This window comes from Mustela nivalis, assembly GCF_964662115.1.
Source record: "Mustela nivalis genome assembly, chromosome: 7".
NCBI classification, from domain to species: Eukaryota; Metazoa; Chordata; class Mammalia; order Carnivora; family Mustelidae; genus Mustela; species Mustela nivalis.
In genome coordinates, this window is record NC_139026.1 from 82,429,374 (window position 1) to 82,450,808 (window position 21,435).

The following is a 21,435-nucleotide window of genomic DNA, read 5'->3' on the forward strand; positions in this document are numbered from 1 at the left end:
TTATCTGTTAATGATAAACCATAGTAGCATCCAGACTGTTACAATAATATTCACCACCAACACATCATAAGTTATGACTTCCCCCAGGCACTGGCAGATAACTATTTCTAAAACGGTACAAGAGCACAATTCAAATGAGATTATATCTGGAATGATTTTCCTGCTGATCTCTCTGAAGTTCCTGGTTTGCATACTTGAATAAATAAAAACTTACAATTTTTCTGTCATGATGACAAGCTAGTATACTCTAAAAGTCATCAATTTCATTTTGCATCATAGTTACACGACAATGGATAACAACTGAGGATAGACAGTTCTTTGAATTAAAAGTATTGAGGAATATACCAATATTCTACTGACAGATTTTTCATGCTTTCTTCACAGAAAAGTAAATATCAGTAATATTCAACAGTAAGTCACAGAGAAATATAGTTCTGATGTTTAGCTTGGAAAAATAATTTATACTGTATAAATATTAGATACTAGATTATAGCAATCAAGGGACACCTGGATGGCTCCCGTGGTTAAGCCTCCAACTCTTAATTTCTGCTCAGGTTGTGATCTCAGGGTTGTGAGATGGAGCCTTACATCAGGATCTGAGCTGGGCTAGAAGCCTGCTTAAGATTGTCTCTCTCCTTCTGCCCCTGCTGCATACCTCTCTCACTCTCTCTCTCCCCCTTCCTTTCACATAAATAAATAAATAAATAAATGCCATTGAAAACTATGTTATGTTAATCTTTAAGGAAACACTTATAATATAGCCTAGGACACCATAATACTATATAATTGTATTTCACTTATTTTATTTATTTTTAAAAAATATTTTATTTATTTATTTGAGAGAGAGAGAGCAGGCACATACAAGCAGGGGAGGAACAGAGGGAGAGGTAGAAGCAGGCTCCTGCTTAGCAGGGAGCCCGACTCAGGGCTTCATCCCAGGACCCCAGGATCACAACCTGAGCTGGAAGGCAGATGCTTAACTGACTGAGCCACCCATGCACCATATAAGTGTCTTTTAAATAGACACATAAGTGTCCTTTTATATAATAGACATATAAGTGTCTTTTAAATAAGAACTAAATAAAATAGAGGATTTGGTTAAGAGTAGCAATTCAAGCATTCTAATGGGTTTTGTATTTTTATCTCTTTTCTGTAAATACAGTTTGTTGGCCATCCAGAGTATGTTGTGGTTCCTTATTTGTTTTGCTTGTTTATTCTTTCTATATCTGAGCTAAGTTATATGTTTTAGTAGATTAAAACACAGAAGCAATATTGCCTGCGTGCTTACAGATGAAAGAACTCTAACATCTAAATTACGATGTACTATTATTCATTTAGTTTGCATAGACACCAATCATCTAAAATAACTCCTGTATCCATTGTTTTATGAGTAATATAGGCATCAAAACTCTGACCAAAATGATATAAAATATGGAGAAAATATGATGCATATGTGAATTATAGTAGAGATCAAAGGAAAATATCATTAGTGACATTTACTACACAAAGTTTGCCCTTTGAAATTTTTCAGTTATTTCAAAGGCTTTCATGCTATGAAAGGTAATTTTCACAAAGGCTCTTTTGCTCTGTCATCATAATGTCAAACATCTTATTAAGGTAAAGTAAGTATTTATACTATGAATATTTTACTTTTATTTCTATTTTGTCACTGATCTTTTCTCTAAATATCATATATCATGTTAGATTTTGTTATTTCCATGGCTCATTCTATTGGCTTTCAGAATAATTACGGAGCCTAGTGTTATTTATTGCTATTTAACAAACTATCCCAAAATTCAGAGGCTTAAAATAAGCGTAAGTGTTTGTGATCTCACAAAGTTTTTCTGGGTGAGGAATTTGGAAGCAACTGAAGCAGTTCAGCCTTGGTACCTCTCATGAGATTAATGTCAATATATTAGGTAAGACTACAGTCACGTATAGACTTGACCAGAAGGTTCTCTTCCAAGATGGCTCTCTCAAACGGGATGGCAAGCCGGTGCTAGCTGTTCACTGGAGCCCTCAATTCCTCACCATGGAGATTCTTCCATAGGGTAACTTAATTGCCCCAAGTCATGACAGCTGATTCCCCCTAGAATGAGCAATTCAAGAGAGAGAGAACAAAGTGGAAACTGCAATGCCTTTCAAAACCAGGCCTTGGCAGTCACTCTTCACCCATATTATATTGGTCATGTAGACCAGTTGTAATTCACTGTGGGAGTTTACCACATGTGGGATGACTAGCAAGAGGTGAGACTTGGTAGGGGCCATCTTGGAGATTAACTACCATACTTTATAAAGGCTTAAGCTGCTAAAATAATAATGAACTCTATGAAATCATTCATACTTCAGCTTGTACTTATTTTCACCTAAAAGTGGGGGAAAAAAATCTTTTTTGCTCCTCTGAATTGTGTATTTTATTCCTAAATATCCAAAGGGTATGTTCCTATGTCTTGTAGGTCTTAAGGCCTGGATCCATGGGCTGGGCTTCACTGTTATATGTATCATTGTGTGATTTGGATACAATACTGCTTTGCCTATTTTATTTTATACCCAGCCAGAATACTTTAAGAAAGTAACTTATTGAAAATATTGGAAACTTTTTCTTTCAATTCATCAGACCTGTCTAAATCCCAGCTTTAGGTGTAAACCAGCCACATATGCAAAACACAGTGCATGTTAAACATGTATCCCCAGTACTTTCAGCAGTCATGTAAATAATACGTGTGGAAAAGATAATGAAGTTATAAAATTGTCAATCTTAGAGACTCATTAAATGTATGTTTATAAAAACATATTATGTCTAGAACTTAGTTTCATATATGTTGGATTTATTCAATGCCAGCACGTTAAGGAACCTTTGCTACTTCATTGGAGTAATTCGGTTCAAAACTGGCAGTGTGAAGTTCTTACCAAAACTCAGTAGAAGCACCCAGGGAGCTTTAGTCTTTAAACACTTACTGGCATATCCCTCTCATTTATGGATAATTGTTTTTTTCCAACATTTTACGTAAAGTGCTATATAACTTGATTCAACACTCTTTTCCCCACTTTCAGCTGGATTGCTTCTTCTAAACTCTTCTTGTATAGAAATTCAGAACTGCAATGCTTAAGTTGTTTTGAGAAATATTTTCATAAGCAATGAATTTCAGGGTGAGAAAAAATGAATCACATCTGAATTTCAGGTTCAAGTAAACATAATTCTAGTACATGTTAGTGTCTTCCTTTTTCTTCATTAGTCAAAGATTTCTCTACTTGATAAAACAGTTTTTTTTTACGTTGTTTATAGTCTATATTTTATTTTTACCTTCAATTCAATTTATATTTTTGCTCTTACCATCTTTCTTTTGCATTCTGTGAGTTTATTCTCTTGTTCTTCTTCTTAAGTCTGGTATTTCCTTTTATTCAGACTTTCTTTTGTAGTGGCATTGGAATTAGAGAGCAGTTTTTTTTAGATGGGAGATGCTGATTGAATTTCGTTCATTTGTTTTTTCCTTTCATCTTTCTATCCCTCTTGTACACTTCCATTTAGTGTGTAAGTCATGCATTCAATGGCCACTCCCTTAGTGGCTACCCTTGTGATTTTACTATGCATATTTAAAAATCTAGCATGTCTCCAGCTAACCAGTGTCTTAATTACTTCCCAAATTCCTTAGAACATTTTAACTAGATCAACCTCCTCTTACTTATATGAAATTGTTGTTCAGTATTCTAGTTCTTTTTTAACCCACAAAGTAGACATTCACATTTTTATTATTTTATACAAGTGATATTTGTTTAGATTTGATAATGTTGATCAATTTCTTTTCTCACCATTCTTTTTTGTCTCAGGTATATCTATAGAGGTCATTTCTGGAGTCAGGTTTATTTTCCTTGAAGTGCAACCTGTAGAAGGTTTTTAAATAAAAGTATATAGAGGATATACTCTCTCAATTTTTATGCTTTAAAAATTCTTAAAAATCTTTGTGATGGGGGGGTGGGAGGTCGGGGTACCAGGTGGTGGGTATTATAGAGGGCACGGATTGCATGGAGCACTGGGTGTGGTGAAAAAATAATGAATACTGTTTTTCTGAAAATAAAAAAAAATCTTTGTGACAGTTGTCTTTTAAGTGGAATATTTAGTCTATTTTCACTTATTAATTACCAATATATTTGTGTTTAAATCTAGCATTTTGTTTTGTGCTAGCTTTTGGTTTGCCTTATCTTTCCTAAGTTATTTTTTTCCTCCTCTTTGCTTTTCTTTGGATAAATTATTATTTATTTAAATTATATAATTTAATATATTTATATAATTAAAATAATTGTATAATAATTAATATATTATATAAAGATAAATTATTAATATTTATATATATATTTTCATTCTATTACTTTGTCAGTTATACATATTTTTATTCTTTTAGTGATTATCCTGGAAAGTAAAACACATAACTGACTTACTGTAGTTTATCTTTAATTAATATTGCCAACAATTTACAAGAACTTTACAGCTTTTAACTTTGACTTTTGCTATCTTTTGATCTATTTAAGTTTAAATTCCATGTGTTTTAAATCCTAAAAGATAGTATTATTTTATCTTAATTATAAGTAACTCTTTGGAGGTATAATTTACATACTATATATATTTAACTATATATAGTTTTATTTATATATGACTATATAGTTTTATAAACTTTGACATATGTACCCATCTGTTGCCACAATCAAGATAAAAGTTTCTGCATGAGCTTTGGTAATCCCTTTCTCCCATCCCTTCACACATTTAGGCAATTACTGTTCTGTTTAGTTTGCATTTTCTAGAAATTTACATAACTGGAATCACATAGTATGTACATATGTAACTTCTATTAAATCTGTGGTTATTAATTTCTTTTATTTTTCAGGTCGAGATATTCCAGTTGATTTTCAAAAATAGTGTTTGGTTCTTTGGTAAAATTCATAATCTCATCTATTTTCTGGACCATATTAATTATAGTTATTTTGACTTCTGTGTCTTAGAACTGCAGTATGTTCATCATCAATGAGTCTGTTTATATTTTTTGCCCCCTCTTGGTTTTTAGTAAGTTCTCTTGTCTTGTTTCCTTCTATGCCTTCTTCTTTTTTTTTTTTTTAACTTAAATATCAGAAATAATATGTGAAAACCTTTAGAGGTTCATGATGATCTTCCCTAGGGAAAGTTTAATTTTTCTCCTGGTAAGCAGATAGAAATGGGCTTCAGGCTTTCTTTGGGTTGGTCTGTTTCTGGTTTGTCCTTACTTCTAGGGTATAGTCCTTCATGTGTCATAACTGATACCACAGACTTTGCTCACAGTTCTTCTACTACTTCCTGATTTCCATTTTTTGTTTCCTAAGCATCATGAGACTGCTAAAATCTATACTTATTTTTATTCTCTTATCAGCTGTTCTTTGCTTGGTTTGAACTCTAACCTACATAGTTTAGGTGTCAGCAAATGCTCTGTGGGGAATTATGTTAGAGGTTTGGGCTCATTTTTGGGGTTTCCCTTTTTCTGATATTTTGACATTTGATTCTTCATGTCTTGTTTATATTGGAAACCCTGAATTTGAATTTCTGTCTGTCTGACCCACTCGGACTGCCTCAAACTCTAAGTCACGGTTTTCCATGTGGTCCCTGTGTCCCACAATGAAAATCAGCAAATCTTCCTAGGGAAAAAGCAGCTCATTTAGTGCATTTTTCTTCCTTCAAGGATCTTGACCCTTTAAATCTTGGCTGCCTTGTTTGCTCTTTGATGCCTTCAAACAGTTGCCTTCATTATATTGGATATTTGCACTAGGAACATAATTCTAGGTTGATTGTACTTTTAAGCCCTGTTTTATGGCATGCTTTATTACTGTGGGGAAGTAGTCTGTCAGTATGAATGTTGCTTTGAAGTAGTCTGACTTCCCTGCCTGATTTTAAGATCTTTTCTTTATTTTTTAACACAAGTGAGGCCTACAGTTACCCCAGCTTGCTTCCTGGAGAGAGTTTCCCAACTTCCATGCAGGAAGGAAGACATCAGACAGAGGCTGGCATTTCTGTGGGTTGAGGAGACAGAGTTGGGTGTGTGGAGAGGCTGAGGCAGAACTCAGAGCAGGTACTAGAGAGGAGAGCAGAGCACAGAGAAGTAATTCCAGAGACCAGCAGATACGCCTTCAGTCTTCAAGTGACGTATGATCAACACATGCATATAAGCGAACCACGATAGCGAGGGAAAGAACTATGCAAAAAGGAGAATGGGGAAAGGGCACTGATGTTCACACAGGCCCTGAGATAGTCTGTGTGCTTACCAAGCAGAGAAGCAAAACCTTGCCCTTTCTGGTGCCTCAGATAGAATACTCAGAAGCAGGGTAGTGGGGCTACATTAGCCTTACACTAGGCTTCTCTGATGCTGCCTAACCGGGCACTATTTTATATGATTCCATTTTCTCTATTTCCTTAGTATATCAGCTAGCATTTAAAAATATATTTAGTCATTGCCCTAGAGTTTGTAGTATATATTTACAACTAATTCAATCCACTTTCAAATAACACTATATTACTTTATAGGTAGGGTGCTTTGTAATAACAAAGTAATCCTAATTGTTTCTCCTGTCCCTCTGTCATTGCTGTCCTTCATGTCATATATACATATATACATACAGAAGCATATATATATACTTCTTGAGATATAGACATACTTGAATACACTGTTGCTATTATTATTTTGAACAGACTTATCTGTTAGATCAATTAAAAGTAAGAGAATAAAAAGCTTTTATTTTAACTTCACTTCTTCTGTCTTTGATACTCATCCTTTCTTGTGTAGTTCTAAGTTTCTGACCTATAGTTTTTCCTCTTCTCCAAAGAACTTCTTTTATCATGTCTTTTTTCCTTTAAAAAAAAAAAAAAGATTTATTTATTTATGTTAGAGAGAGCACATGAGAAGGGGGATGGGGCAGAAGGAGAGGGGAGAGAGAATCTCAAACAGACTCACTGTTGAGGGCAGAGCCTGATACGGGGCTGGATTTTATGACCCTGACCTCATGGCCTGAGCTGAAATCAAGAGCTGGATGCTTACCTGACTGAGCTACTACCCAGGCACACCTTCTTTAAACATCTTTTTTTTTTTTTTTTAAAGATTTTATTTATTTATTTGAGAGAGAGACAGTGAGAGAGAACATGAGCGAAGAAGTCAGAGGGAGAAGCAGACTCCCCATGGAGCTGGGAGCCCGATGTGGGACTCGAGCCCGGGACTTCAGGATCATGACCTGAGCTGAAGGCAGTCGTCCAACCAACTGAGCCACCCAGGCGCCCTCTTTAAACATTTCTTGCAAGGCTGGACTACTGACAACAAATTCCACTAGTTTTTACTTGTTTGAGAAAGTCTTTATTTCTTCTTTACTTTTAATGGATAGTTTCACACAGTATAGAATTCTATGTTAGTGAATTTTTTTCTCTCAACATTTAAAACCTTTCCCATCACTGTCTTTTTGCATCCATGTTTTTGAGAAGTTAGATGTAGTTCTTATCACTCACTGTTCCTCAAAATGGAAGGTTTTCCCTCTGGTTCTTCAAGGTTTTTTTTCTTTGTCTTTGATTTTCTGTAGCTTGAAAATGATATACCTAAATGCAGAGTTTTGTTTTGTTCTGCATTTATCCTGCTTGGTGTTTCTTGAGCTTCTCAGATCTGTTATTTGATATTGAACATTAATTTAGGGAAATTCTCTGTCACTATTTTTCAAATATTTCTCTTGTTCCTTTTTCTTTTTCTTCTTCTAGTCTTCGTGTTACATATATGTTATATCTTTTCTAGTTGTCCCATAGACTTTCTACCTTGTTTGGTCTTTTTTCTCTTTAGTTTTCATTTTTAGAGATTTCTGTTGAGATGTCTTTAAGTTCAGGGATTCTTTCTTCATCACGTTTAGCCTACTAGTAAGCCCATCAAAAGCATTCTTAATTTCTGTTACAGTGTTTGTCTCCCGCATTTCTTTTTGCTTCTTTCTTAGGAAATCCATCTCTCTGCTTACATTTCCTACCTGTTCTTGCATGCTATCTACTTTATCCATTAGAGCCCTTGGCTTATTAATCATTATTTTAAATTCCTGGTGTGATAATTCTAACATCATTGCTATGTCAGTTTCCAGTGCTTGCTTTGCCTCTTCAAATGTTGTTTTTTGTTTTCCTTTTAATATTCTTTGTATTTTTTGACAACCAAACGTGATGTACCATGTAAGGGGAGTGCTTTAGCAATGTGGTGGTGAGGAAGTGGGGGTGGAGAAGAAGTGTTCGATAGTCCTATGATTAGGTCTCAGTCTTTAGTGAAACTATACTTCTGGATTATGAACTTCAGAAGTACTTCTTAATACCTCTCTGCCACTTTAATTGGGAGAGAATGGCTAGAGTAGGCTGACCTTTTCATCCAGGTCAGAAACCTTGAGAGAGAACCTCAGCAGGTTTCTCCAGTGTTTACTATAGGACCTTGGTTGAGCTTCTAGAGGTAAAAATTACAAAAACATAAGGCCTCTATGACTGTGTCTTCCTGGAAGTTTTTAGCTTCTACACTGAGCCTCTAGCAATTTGTTTATTACAGTTCAAGTTTTCCTACTGCAGCACTGATTCCCAAGGCAATTTTCACTTGCGAGTTTCTGCTCTGGTAAGCTCCTTCTATTTGCCTGTCTGTCTCTCCAGTCTTGAGGGGCAGTAGTCTGCCCCGTATCCTCATCTCTCTTATAGGTCCTAGGAGAGTTGTTCATTTTAAAATCTCCTCAGCTTGGTACTTGTTGTTAGGATGAAGTGATGATTTCCACGTGTCTTACATATGGAAGTGGAAACCGGTTATGAATTTTTAATATCTTTCTTTAGTAAGTTTAAAAATGGAATGGGAAGAGAAAATAGCAAGTTTGCAAGTACAAGACACCAGTCTGAAAGAGTCAGAGGACTTATGGGAAACTATGAATGAAAACCAAGTTCAAAATAGAAAGGAAGAGTCAAAGATATCTGGATACATGAAAGCAAATAATAGAAATATTAAAATTTTCACCTCTGGCCTGGTTTTGCTTTCCTAGCATTTATGGTTGTGGGAGGACCAGATTCTCTTGTACCCTTTACTCCATCTCTGATCAGGAGCTAGTGTCCAAGTCCCGTGGACAGTTACCTGTGATTGATTACGATTGCTTCAAACCATGGATCAGCCAATAGGAGATTAGTCTTGCCAATTCAGTGTTTCCTTTTTACATGGATTAATAGAATGCCTGAAATTAAATGAAAACTTATTTTAGAAATCTATTATTGATTTTCAAAACTGATATCAATATAATGATGACAAAAATTTGTTAATAATAGTGATTATGTTAATATTTTTAAGAATAGGGAGCTACATTTTCTATCCCTTTGCTCATTTGAAGTACAAATTGTGATAATAACTACATCCTCTAAGATTTCAGAACGTATTTTATAAATTTTTTCTTTTTTGATGGGTTTGGATCTTAAAAATGCTATTTAGGGTGATTTCACCTGTACAAGTCTGGAAGATATAAAACAAATTGACTTCATTACAATTAAAGAATTTTATAATATTCAATATGTATATATATTATTAGCTATTTTTTCCTTAATAGGAAAAGTCATAGATAATAATAAATGAATACTTTACTTTCATTTTGGGATCATACTTTTTCATCTTGAGCAATAATAAGCAATTTAGGTCAGTTAATTCTAAGAATGTTCTAAAGGAAAAAGCCATGTTATTACAGTAAAATATTTCAACTCAGTAAAATGGAAAGTTTATTACTTTTATTTTCTGTGGAGAATTATTTATGTCAACATGTGTTTATTTAGTAGATATATATTTTACTAAAAGTTTGTAATACATACACTTCTGAAGTTGACGTTACATTCTAGGGATGAAAACACTATTATTTATGCTGGGTATCTAACTAACCATAGTCTTATTATTTTTTATTTTTTTTAGAACCTCTTTTGAATTACATATTATAATACATACTTGCAGTATTCTATGGGATTATATTTTAATTCTTAATATTTGGTTCTTTCAAATTCAGTGATAACAAACATTTTATGTGTAAGTTCCTACTCTTAATGTGAAGAAAAAGCATCTATTCAACGTTTTTTAAATTCTCTTTGTACACTGAATAACAAGACTTGATCTGAATATTAGTAGAATGGCATCCTTAGGGTACAAAAGTTTTATGATCTTGTACTTTATATAATGCTACATTTGTTTAACTAGAACATCCTTTCCCCCTGATGATATTCTGGTGTGTTTTGTTAGGTAATTTTATTTCTTGATGTTCCATCCATGGATTGTCTTATTTTAGTTATTTTTATTCTGTTGCCATTTTTCAATTAGCAAATTGTAAAAAAAAAAAATTCATATGTCATGTTCCTATAAACTAGAAATTAACACAAATCACCCGTGAATATTTCCTATACTTATTTTATTCTGATTGGAAGTGAAGTTCAGTTAATATTGAAATGCTCTAATCCAGTTTCCTTTTATCCTTTATTGTCTTATTCTAGACATAAGAAATAGGATTTACATCATTGTCAAGTGTTCTCATAAAAAGAGTTAAATATTAACTTGGCCTTTAAGGAATCTTATCAGTGTGTTACTTTATTTATTTATTTATTCTCATTAGAGAGGCATACGATGATAGAGGAAACATACGATGATAGAGGAAACATAAGGAGCAACATTTCCTCTTTTTCTTTCAGTAGGTAAGGATTTCCCTTTTTAATTTAAAGTATTTTGAGGGAGCAGACTACAGTAATCTCTCACTGACTAAACAAAACCTACAACCCTAGAGTTGGACAGGATCTTAAAAGTCACGTAATCCAACCCTTTAAACTATACCTGGCTAGTGGCCATTCTTTCTTGTCTGCACTGGAGGTTAACTTATTACTTCTTGAAAGAGTACTTCCTATAAATTCTTTCTGGCTATGACTCTAATGAAAATTACTATTTAGAAGAGATCATCTCTGACCTGCTTGTTAAGGCCTGTAGGAAATGGAGGAGTTAGTCAACAGCTGGAGAAGGTAGAGTATTCCAGGCAGAGGTTCAGCATGAGCATAAGAAGCTGAAATCTGTTCGGTGTTGATGGAACTAGAGTGGAGAGTAGGTAATGGTGAGAAAGGAGAGGAAAACTTGGGTCAAATCAAGCAACACCCTCTATACCACACTGAGGAGCTTGAATTACAATGGGGGAATGATGACCATTGATTTTAAGTGAAGGAACAATGTGACCACAGTTGCATTTCAGTTAGATCTATTAGCTGTATGGAGGTTGGATAGGGAATGGAAAAGGTTGGAGTGAGGAAGACCAGTTATGTTGTTGTAAGATTCCCAAAGGGATGTAATGAGAACCCAAATTATGAGAGAAGGGTATGGTTATAAGATCATAAAATAATGTGACTACTGATCAAAATGGCAGATGTGCAGGAAAAAAAGACCAAGAATGGAATTTATCTTAAGTAACGCTGAAAATCACAAGATGGTAAACTCAGAAATAGGATTGGATTTAGGGATAGAAAGGGTCAGATTGGAGGTAGGGGTGGAGATTTGGAATACATTTTTGTATACTAAGTTTGAATTGGCACTAGAGCTTTCCAGGGGAGAGTGAGCAGGTGACTCCATCTGAAGCTTCAGAGGAACAGTTTATGCTGGAGATATCAGATATTAAACCCACAACAGTGGATGACATCATGTAGTGATACAAGAAAGGTGAAAACTGAGGATGGACCATGGGGAACATCATCATTTATGGGACAAGTAGAGGAAGAGATGCCCAAAAAGGTGACTGAGAATAATCAGGAAAGTAGAAAAAGAACAAGGAATATTTGGTATTCAAGAAGCCAAGGAAGTTAGTGTCAAAATGGACAAGCATGAACAAGTGCTCTGTCAGATGCAGACAAGATGTCCTGTAAGTTAACAGGCAATATGTTTCTACTGGATTTGGCAATGTGGGAAACAATTTAACACTTTAACACTTGCCAGAACAATTTCAGGAGAATCTTTGCATTGCAAGTGAGATCTCCGGGAGTGGGCATGATGTGTATTATTTTTCTCAAAATCTGGAATACAAGGGAGGAAAAATGGATGACAGTTCAAGAACATGGGGTCAAGAAAGCACTGCTTTTAGGATGGGCTTAAGAGGCTTTAGAGGCAGAGGGAAGAGAACCAGGAGAGAGAGAGAGAGAGATTCGAAATACAAAGGAGAGAAAGGACGGCTGATGGACCAAGGCCCCCAAAGTGGGAAGGGTATGGTTTTAAGAAGACACAAGTAGGTCCTTTTGTGAGATGAGCATTGCGTCCTCTGAGAAACAAGGGAAGGAAGTGAGGATAGATAAGCAGATGCATGTGAGTGACCAGGAAGTTGAAGGAAATCATGTTTGGTGGCATCAATATTTCCTTGTAGTTGGGCCAAGGTCATATTCTGAGAGTGAAAGAGGCTTAGTAGGGGCTATGAGATAAAATTTGAAATGGATGCTGGGAAGAATAGGGAAGAGATCGACAAGTACACGGGAAACTATTAATGTGCAGTACCGCAGTAGCTGCTGAAATTGGCATCGTGATTATGTAGTGGTTTAGTAATCTACTCTTGCAACTTTTTTTCACAGTTTGCTGAAATCAGAGAAAGCAAACTATAGTGTTGAATCAGTTGGGGTTTTACAGGGCAAGCATAAGACAAATATGGGGTGCACAGGAAGGGAGGGTGTTGAGGAAACAGAGTTAGATAGGGAAAGAGAACTTTCATGCTAAATAGAAAGAAGTAGAGCTCAGGAGGTGGCTAATAGATAGCAAGAAAATGTGGAGGAGGTGAAGGTCAAAGAACTGGTGGGTTCCATGTGGCACAGAGGGTGGGTTTGATTGCCGGATCTGCAGAGATACACGATTTTGGCCATATGGTAGAATGTTTTTAGTTTTTTTTTTTGTTCATTTGTACACTGTTGCTGTATATGGTATTGTGTCCCTTCATTATTTAGCAATTGGACAAATATTTATCTAAGACATGCTATCTGCCAGTGCCATGGTATACCAGTAGGGAAGAAGACAAATATGGTCCTCACTGTGTTGCAGTTATGGATGAATGTGGCACACGCAAGTAGACAATGAATTATACAAAGTCCTGGGTGTTAGGTGTTCTGAGGTTGAGCTGTGTGAGCTGTGTGAGCTTGCCAACAAGCTATATTTTCCCCCGTATTTTACTTGCAGAATTTTCCTTTTGGAAAATGTGTACCCTTTCTTGTGGGCAGGTCTTAATTTTCCTTCTAGAATCTGTCCCATCAGAATTTAATTTAATGCAGATATTTTATGATATAGTCTGCTGAGTACTAAGGATATAAAGAAAGACTAGGAAATAAAGATTCTATTTGGACTCTCCCTTTTTTTGCCTTCTGGGCCTTTGATCCATTGGTCATCTTATATCTGATAAGGTAATCTTAGCTTCAGTAATAAAAATCTCTAGAATATATAATGAGTGCATCTTAATTGAATTTCTCACTCATATAAAGCCGAAACATAGCAGGTATCTTTGTTCTAAGCAGTGACTCAAGGACCAGGGATCTTCCGTCTATGGTTCTGCCATTTTCAACAACATTTGCCGTACTTGATTTACATTTGTGCATCAATGTAGTACTAGGTAATTAACTTAACCTGACTCTAACAATTAGCATATGACATAGACTTTGCTAATCAGTGCTTGTCCTAACTGTGCCAATGGTGATTGATTCAGAACCCAAATAAGCTCAATGAGGGTGAATCATATAACTTTCCTTAGAACTAGTGGGGCAGAAGCATTACGTTTTCCTCCCTGGACAAAGATGAAAACATATTACTCAGGATTGCTATAGTCATCTTGGGACTACAGAAGGTATGTCTGAACATGTTGGAGGAGCTGGCTATGACGGTACCCCACTTTGAAGAAATCAAGCTGGGAAATGGAGATAAATCCAACCTTCGTTATATTGTTTGAGTGCTGGATCAAACCTTGCTTGAAGTCATTTTGTTTCTTTAGTTAAAGTAAATCTACATTATCTTCTGAACATATATGTTTAGGAGGAGTTTTTTTTTCAAGGAGCAAACATGTTCACTAGAAAATACGAGAAGGCAGTAAATAAAGACTCCTTATAATTTAAGCTGGTTTTTAGTTTTGTCTTTTCTCTTCTCTTCCTTTCCCTCCTCCCCCTCCCTTCCTCCCTCCCCTCTGTTTATTCTTTCCTTCCTCCCTTCCTTCCCTCTCTGTTATTTGCAACAAAGAACCTTCGTAATGGCATGCGAATGCCTGCTATTCCAACTTTGACCACTTTTGACCTCAACAAATTAAAAATTTTAATGAGTTGTAGATTACATATTTGTCTTACATTTGTATCCATTACATGCATGCAAATATACATTGTACTTATGGCTGGCCACATCATATATAGGAGATTTTGGAGCAGGAGCTTTAATGGATAGTGGTATTAATTTCAGTTTAAAGTTCTCCTGAGGAAAGTGCCACCTTCATTAGTCCTTTTATATTTCCCGGTCAGGGTCTTATGTGGTAATGCCACAGTTTTTCCTCTATATTATATAAATCTTGCTCTGATTCCTCTTACCAAGGTGAGCAGAGAGTATAATACCAGTAATTTATCACCTTACCTTTTTTTTTAATCAGTAAAGTTTCAAATAGTCCTAAGACTATAGGGGTCCTGGAAACAAATCTATCAGTCTGTATATACCTGTTAACCTGCTTCTTCTAATGCTGCCTGGTTGATGGTCTTTGGCCCACTCTTTGGCACTATGGTGTACTGTTTAAGATGGTGCTGGTTTGCAACCTTGGGAATTTCTCAAATAAAATCTGACATCTGTCCCAACGCATGGAGGGCAAAGAGAGACCGAAGAAGGAGTCAGGCACCTTCCAGTTGGGAGGTGGCAGTTTTAATAACAAGAGTACACACACAAGGCATGCCTTCAGTGGTCACAAGGCAAGTAAATCTCCATACTTGCCCACCACAGTCTTAAAAATTCATATAGAGGCCTCAACTGAGTTCAGTTGCTTATACCATCTACACAGTTTTCTTTCCTTTTTTTTTTTTTTTTTAAGATTTATATTTATTTATTTGACAGAGAGAGACACTGTGAGAGAGGGAAAATAGTGGGAGAGGGAGAAGCTGGCTTCCCACTGAGCAGGAACCCGATGTGAGGCTTGATCCCAGGACCCCAGGATCATGACCTGAGCTAAAGGCAGACACTTAATGACTGAGTCACCCAGGTACCCCTCCCCTCCCGCCAGTCTGGACAGTTTCAACAATTCATTGCTCTCTCAAGATTGTGCCATTAAAATCAGCTCCCACCCTGGGAATGGTGGGGAGAACGTGCATCCAACAACAGGAGAAAGGATCAGGAGCCTCTGAATGCTTAGGTTGGCTTGAGGGTCACTTGGGGATCATGTTCTCTCGATGACCCCCTCCAACAGCTAGCTGTGTCCTGCCCAGGTTGTTGTGTTCCTAATGGAAGTAGGTGATCACCCCCACTGGTCATAGCCCTTAGGGTTAGGGTTAGGGTTAGGATTAGGGTTAGGATTAGCTAGCGCTCAGTGTCCTTACCGGACTTGGAATGCCATGAGCCTTGATGCTGGCTTTCACCAGCATCCATGAAATTAAATCCAAATGAGGTTCTCCCACCTTGGAGGCCTAAAATCTGGTATTCTCTCTGAATCTAGAAGTCCTTGCTCTAATGAACCCCTTTCTTTAACAAATTCCCAGGAGTAGGTCTGCCCCTATCTCTTGTGTGAAAGCACAGACACTTCTACATCTTTTCCTCTGGGATTGTTTATTTCTTTATTTTAGGCCTCCTCATGAGAACCACACCTGAGCAAAAGGTACCCAGAACATAGGACAAAAGTCTGGTTGTGAGGTAGAAAGGAAATATTCCTTTTTTTTTTTTTGCCAATGAGAACACGTGGCAAAAATCCCCCAAGAAACCAAACAGTTTCCCCCTAATTCTCCCTATTACACTTGCCTTTTATTTTTTTTTTTAATTTTCCACTACATATGTGTGGTCATTATATATTTTTAAATATGTTTTTAGAACATTAATCTTGTTAGAATTTTATAACATGTTATTGGCCTTAAAGCCCCTGTATATCTAGGAAAGATTCCGAGATTTTCGGGCCCATCACTTGACTTGAACCAGCATTTGTAACAGCCAGTCCCTGTGTCTTCTGACACCTCTATAGGCTTGCGTACTGTCTTACTGCTTCTGCCTGTTCTAAGATTCATTTTCCAATTACCTTGACCTTATCATATGTGATCATCCCTACAATCCAAGATACATTTTACTAACATAAATATACACTTATATTCACAAACATATCTATGATTAAAATAAAAGTCACTTATGACCTTGTCAGGAATGTAAGCACCTTCTCAGCACTGCCCTTTTTCTCTTGTTGACCTATAAGGACTGTCTTCCCTTATTTACTGAAACTCCTCTAAGGGAAAGTGTGATAAAAATTCTGAATTTTGTGGGGCGCCTGGGTGGCTCAGTGGGTTAAGCCTTTGCCTTCGGCTCAGGTCATGATCTCAGGGTCCTGGGATCAAGGCCTGCATCGGGCTCTCTGCTCATTAGGGAGCCTGCTTCCTCCTCTCTCTCTGCCTGCTTCTCTGCCTACATGTGATCTCTGTCTGTCAAATAAATAAATAAAATCTTTAAAAAAATTCTGAAGGGCGCCTGGGTGGCTCAGTGGGTTAAGCTGCTGCCTTCGGCCCAGGTCATGATCCCGGGGTCCTGGGATCGAGTCCCACATCGGGCTCTCTGCTCAGCAGGGAGCCTGCTTCCTCCTCTCTCCCTCTCTGCCTGCCTCTCTGTCTGCTTGTGATCTCTCTCTGTCAAATAAATAAATAAAATCTTAAAATAAAATAAAATAAAATTAAATTAAAAAAATTCTGAATTCTGTGACCTACAGAAAAGGTGGCATATAATTTATTACCCAAACCAGAATACTAAGAAAGGAAGGGGACCTTATTAATAATTATGTCAGGATAACAGTCATAAGCCACTGTTGTCCCAGGCAGACCAAATGTACACTCATACTACAGGGCAAAGACAGCCCATCTTTGTGTGACATCTTTAGGTAACGCGGAGGTTCCTGATTTGATTAGCTTGCAAGAGAAGTCACTTAGGCCAGCAGCCAACTGATGGCAATCTATGTCTACGTGTTTCAAGCAATAGGATGGACACTCAGTGAGTTAACCTTGAAGGAAGTTATGGAGAATTTTCATAATGTGATTTGACTGAACACTGGAGCCACACCAGTTCTGTCCTTCATATATGGCAGCACTTTTATTATGCGTTGCAAGTGAATTTCAGGCCATGTTAACCTGCCATTTTGTTCTAATGACTCTAATGACTGAAATTAGTGCCAGACAATGAGCTTAGCAATGACAGCATAAATGGTACTGTCACAGTTCCCTTTTTACTAACTTTGTGTTATTTCAGCCAGTGCACAGTTAATCTACTATGTTTTATTTGCAAAGCACTCCTCAATCGCCAGCATTATGATTTGACTTTTAAAGTACATCCATTAGTAATTTTTTTGACATATGCGTATGTTGAGAAGGAAATTCACATTTAAATTTCCAAGGAACTCTAATTGCTGATCTTTGCTGTTCTTCAGTCTAAACTGCTGAATTAAATAAATCTTAGTTTGAAGCTGAAAGGACGTGCAGCTAAGGGAACCTTGAACAAAGACAGCCCCCGAGTCTAAAATAAGATCACCTTTTCATCAATCACCCAAACAATGATGGACTTCAAACACCTTCCTGCCTTGCTCTCAGCTGTATCTCTAGAGTACCTAGGACCATGGCTCACATATCACCAGAACACATCCAATATTTTGCTCAACAATGAATAATATACAGTATGAGATTTATGGCATGAGATTTTTTACTCTCAGGTATCCTGTGCTTAATCTTTGTTTATCACATTCTTGACAATGTACAGTGTGGAGACTTGCAGATCTCTGGTTTTCCATAACTGTTAATTCAGTTAATCAGCAAGTTCTGTAAAGTTGTAATTTGCTCTGCTAGCGTTGTTTGCTTCAACAGGAGAGCTTTCCACATTCTTCTTCGAGTTAAAATTAACACTCCCCCTGACTTTCAGATTTGCCCTTTGCTTCTCTTGCACAGGCCAAGAAACCAGATGATGTAACCAAATCTCCTTTTTTTCCCCCATTCTATTTAAAATTTTGGCTAGGGTAATGTTTCTGGTTTCCAAATGAAACCTTAAGTGCTATTTTTTTTTTAAGATTTTATTTATTATTTGACAGACAGAGAGCACAGTAGGCAGAGAGGCAGGCAGAGAGAGGAAGGGAAGCAGGCTCCCTGCTGAGCAGACAGCCAGATGCTGGGCTCCATCCCAGGACCCTGGGATCATGACCTGAGCTGAAGGCAGAGGCTTTAATCCACTGAGCCACCCAGACATCCCCTAAAGTGCTATTTTAATAAAAGTGAGGTACAAGAAAAACTTAGTAATTAAATCTTAAAAGATTTCTCTCTATCCTCAGTAGCCTACATGAGAGCTACTGTCTATCCCTAGAGAGACAATTTCCAGATGGAAATATGTATGTCTTTTTCATAAATTTGACATATCATGAATAAAAAGGGAATATTTTCTCTAGTGAGAAATTCTATTATAGGATTTCAGGCTTACTTTATTTTAACTGTAGTTTATATATGTGTATCATCTCCCTTATCATTACTTAGATAACTTTCTCAGGAATGGGAATAAGCCTACTAGACAAAGTTGATCTTAGGAGAAGCCAGGGTGACCTATGTTCATTTGTTTCTTACTCCCACCATTTGTCATCTTTCTCACCTTTCAGGACAGTAATGCTCTCATTTCTCTTCTCTCCTGTAAATCAAGAAATGTTTCTGCATTAATTCTGATATTAGTAATGTTTATTTTAGTATTCCTCTATACACATTTTCCCTCCTTGAAATATTTGCATTTTAACGTTCTTTCTAATCCTAGCATTTATCTATGTAAAGGGAATTGTAGGCATCAGGGTGGAAATAACCTTTTGCTGGGAGCCACACCAAGCTCTGTAATGTGTACATGCTGCCCCCTCCCCAACCCTTCAACCCACACACTTGTGCACAGACCTGTATGCAGGTGTGGGTGTTTTAGCTGAGGGTGAGGCTGTGTTTGGATCTTATGACAGACAGTGGATTTTTCCTTCTAAGTTTCCACGTACCTTCAATAATTGGGTCTGCCTTGGTTTTGTTTTCTGGTCCCTACTGGGAGCGGGCTTATGGAGACAAAAGGGAATTATGTGGAACTTACGCAATGTCTTTACCATTTGCCCAAAGTAGTTTCAGGATGCCGGAAACCAAAGACACATTAGTGAAACAGGAAGCAGCAGGGGGCCGTGCCCTAATTCCTCTTGTTCTCAGTGCAGCATCATGAATGATCTCTGGACTATCCTAACTCATGTTGGTATTATTTGCTCCAGGATGATATGGAGGCTGTCTTGGATTTCATTCATGATCACTTATTGACAAAGGACCAGAAAGGACATTAATAGAGTCGTTTGACCCACAAGGTAATTCTGTGGCAAAGAGCTCAGAATATAGCAAGATAAGAGAGAGTCCCTAAAAGAAAGCAAAGCTGTGTAAATCGTGAGTCATGATGGACACTGATTTCTAATAATATCTTATATTGCAGGTCAGTTGCTCCGCTTAAAAATGTTTCGAGAGGATCATGGCTCATGGATGACAATGTTCTTCAGCACAATTCTGTTTCTCTTCATATTTTCTCACATATACAACACGATTCTTCTAATGGATGGGAACATGGGGTAGGTTATCTTTCCCCTTTCTACTGTGGTGAGTGTTATGTTTGAAACTCGTAAAAATTCAAAGAGAAATTTTTAGTTTGTAGTAGCCTTACTCTTCACAAATATTCTACTGTAAATAAAGAATGATCTGTGCATTTTTCTTCCCTGAGACATTGAGAGTCTTTTCTCTAAGGAGCCTTATAGTGTTCTGTGTGATACTTATCTTGTGTTCCTTCTACTTGAGGACTTCTCTGTAGGGTCGTTTGAGACAGGTGATGATTTCAGTACAGTCCCAGAGAGTGTGAGAATCAGAAAATCTTATTGACTTGTCTTACAGTTAGTAAAGCTGGCCCAAGATGAAGGTCTCTAGATTTGCAATCCCATTGCTCTGCAATGCCTGGTTAAATGAAGGTGTTTGATACTGGTGGCATTTTTTTCTTTTTTGATACTGGTGGCATTTTTTTCTTTTTTAACTCTCTTGACAGTTCCAACAGAGAGACCATTGTTATAAATGGGTCATTTTAAAAGTGGGCCACCCTGTATTAAATCCAGGGTTGTGATCTATACTTATCAAATCACTAATCAAATCACCATGGCATGAAGAGGTGCTAACAAGGAGATTGTGGATTTTTTCTTTTCTTTCTTTTTTTTTGTTTGTTTAGTAGCTTTCTTGGTTTGCTCTTGATAAGTTTTAAGAACAGACTACAAGGAGAATGGCTTATCTTATAGCACTAAGAATTAGATTTCTGGCAAGAATAAACCACTGTAGATATTGCTGTGTACTGATAGAGTTTCTAAGGAATGTTTCCATCTATTCTCCCCAATAGATTGGAAAGCTAGGTAATACCATTTTCTTCTAAATGTAGACGAGGCAAGATTGTCGGTCAGTTCTGGAGTGCAGTTGTTTCGATGTTGTGTATAGATTTTAGCCAGCACTGTTCACTGCTGAGAGGGATAGCTCAATTAACATTTTATTGTTTTTCCCCACCATTAAAGAAAATAAATAGTAGAGGGATAAATTCAGGCATGTGATATTTAGATCAAATGTTCAGGCTTTGAGAAGTTACTGACGTGCTTTATTTGTGATTATTTCTTACATTTCAAATAATGCCATTTACTGCGTCACTTTTTAAATGGTGGAGTCACAGACCCTAACCCAGGCCAGTCAGGAGAAGCCTCAGCCTTAGTGCAGTGCCTGTAGTAATAGAATGGGTAACGGTCCTCTTGGAATTACCCAACACAACTGGAAGTCTGTCAGAGAGGCGTTGTGCACTCAGCACTGGGGCCAGAAGGGCAAGGGACCCATAAAAAACTTGCATTTTTTAAGCACTTGCTTAAAATATTACTTAAAAATAGTATATGAAATATTGGTTCTGCTTGGAAGTTGACTTCCTTTCTCATTCTTTTTTTATTCTTTATATTTGTTGTTGTATGGAGTTACTGAGGTTTTTGCTAACTGGAAGTATTTATTCTGAGAAAGAAGCAGATTTAAAAATAATAAATTATTTCAATAATAGGTAATCCCTGGCACACTATAAAGCACTCAATAGCTAATAATCAAACCAGTCTTACAGAGGATCTTAAGCCTCAGTACCAGTACTCAGTTAAACCTCACAGTGAGCCCGA

At 36.8% G+C, this 21,435-nt stretch overlaps 1 protein-coding gene across 3 annotated transcripts in view; it reads left to right on the forward strand.

Annotated features, from left to right (window-relative positions):
* Positions 1–21,435, forward strand: part of TMEM117 (transmembrane protein 117) — a 479,028-nt gene that overhangs the window by 68,513 nt on the left and 389,080 nt on the right. For 2 of the 3 annotated variants that reach the window (XM_082742289.1, XM_082742290.1), the window contains exon 3: positions 19,698–19,830. The exons of the other annotated variant lie outside the window; for it this stretch is intronic. In XM_082742289.1, the coding sequence (XP_082598415.1) occupies positions 19,698–19,830 (133 nt within the window). The remainder of the gene's footprint in view (positions 1–19,697; positions 19,831–21,435) is intronic. 3 annotated transcript variants of the gene reach the window in all.